The sequence below is a fragment of the Apis dorsata genome, unplaced genomic scaffold, assembly GCF_000469605.1.
Source record: "Apis dorsata unplaced genomic scaffold, Apis dorsata 1.3 scaffold_51055, whole genome shotgun sequence".
NCBI classification, from domain to species: Eukaryota; Metazoa; Arthropoda; class Insecta; order Hymenoptera; family Apidae; genus Apis; species Apis dorsata.
The window spans coordinates 1-932 of NW_006267007.1; the positions used below are offsets into that span (position 1 = coordinate 1).

Genomic DNA, 932 nt, shown 5'->3' on the forward strand with positions numbered 1-932 from the left:
AAAATTTAATGAATAAGTTTATAAAATACAATTAAAATATTTATAACATTTAAAATTAAAAAGTTTATGTTTTAATTTATGTTTTAATTGTTATAAACTAAAAAAAAATTATTTATAAATTACTTATATTTTAAAAAATAATATTTGTAAATTACTTATATTTTAAAAAATAATATTTGTAAATTATTTATATTTTAAAAAATAATATTTGTAAATTACTTATATTTTAAAAAATAATAAATAACATACCATTGGCATTTAATTGCTCTGCAGCTTTTTTATATTCTGCATTAATAATATTATTAATTTCTGAATGTTTTTGTTCCAAATCCTGCAAACGTTTTTGCCAATAATTATCCTGATTTCGAAATTCTTTTTCTTTCTGTTGCTGTATTTGAAGAGCAGTTAAAGTTAATTGTGGCTGATATATGGGATATCCAGCATTCACCGGTATATCACTCTGAGATAATTGTGAAGATGGAGTCTTTTTAGAATCTGTTAAAGTAGCAGATCTTACTTCATTTGCTACATTAGGTTTTTCTTCATTCATTTTTTGAGTTAATCGCTCCACAACAGACTCTGATATTTCTATAACATCTATTTCTTCATTATTTATAGTAAGTTTACGTGCACTTTGTCCAGAACCCATATTAACAGTTTAAACTTGTTTTTAATAAATTCACACCTGATATTTTTCAAATTTTTATCTTTAATAAGACAAATTTTTTTTTCATTGAATGAAATATAAAATTAATTACCTGAAAAATATAGAAAATATATTTATTATCTAAAAAATATAATTTTATAATGCACATATAATATTAATATACATTGATATAAAATTATATTTTAAAAATTAAAATTATATTTTTTAAAAATTAATTAAATTTTTTTTAAAAATTAATTAAATTTTTTATATACTTATACAATAT

The 932-nt window shown here is 18.3% G+C and overlaps 1 protein-coding gene across 1 annotated transcript; it reads right to left on the reverse strand.

Annotated features, from left to right (window-relative positions):
- Positions 1–211: 211 nt before the first annotated feature.
- LOC102675294 lies at positions 212–866 on the reverse strand. Its single transcript, XM_006625150.2, has one exon. The coding sequence runs from the start codon at positions 647–649 to the stop codon at positions 227–229; it is 423 nt and encodes a 140-aa protein (XP_006625213.1). The 5' UTR covers positions 650–866; the 3' UTR covers positions 212–226.
- Between the last annotated feature and the right edge of the window lie 66 nt (positions 867–932).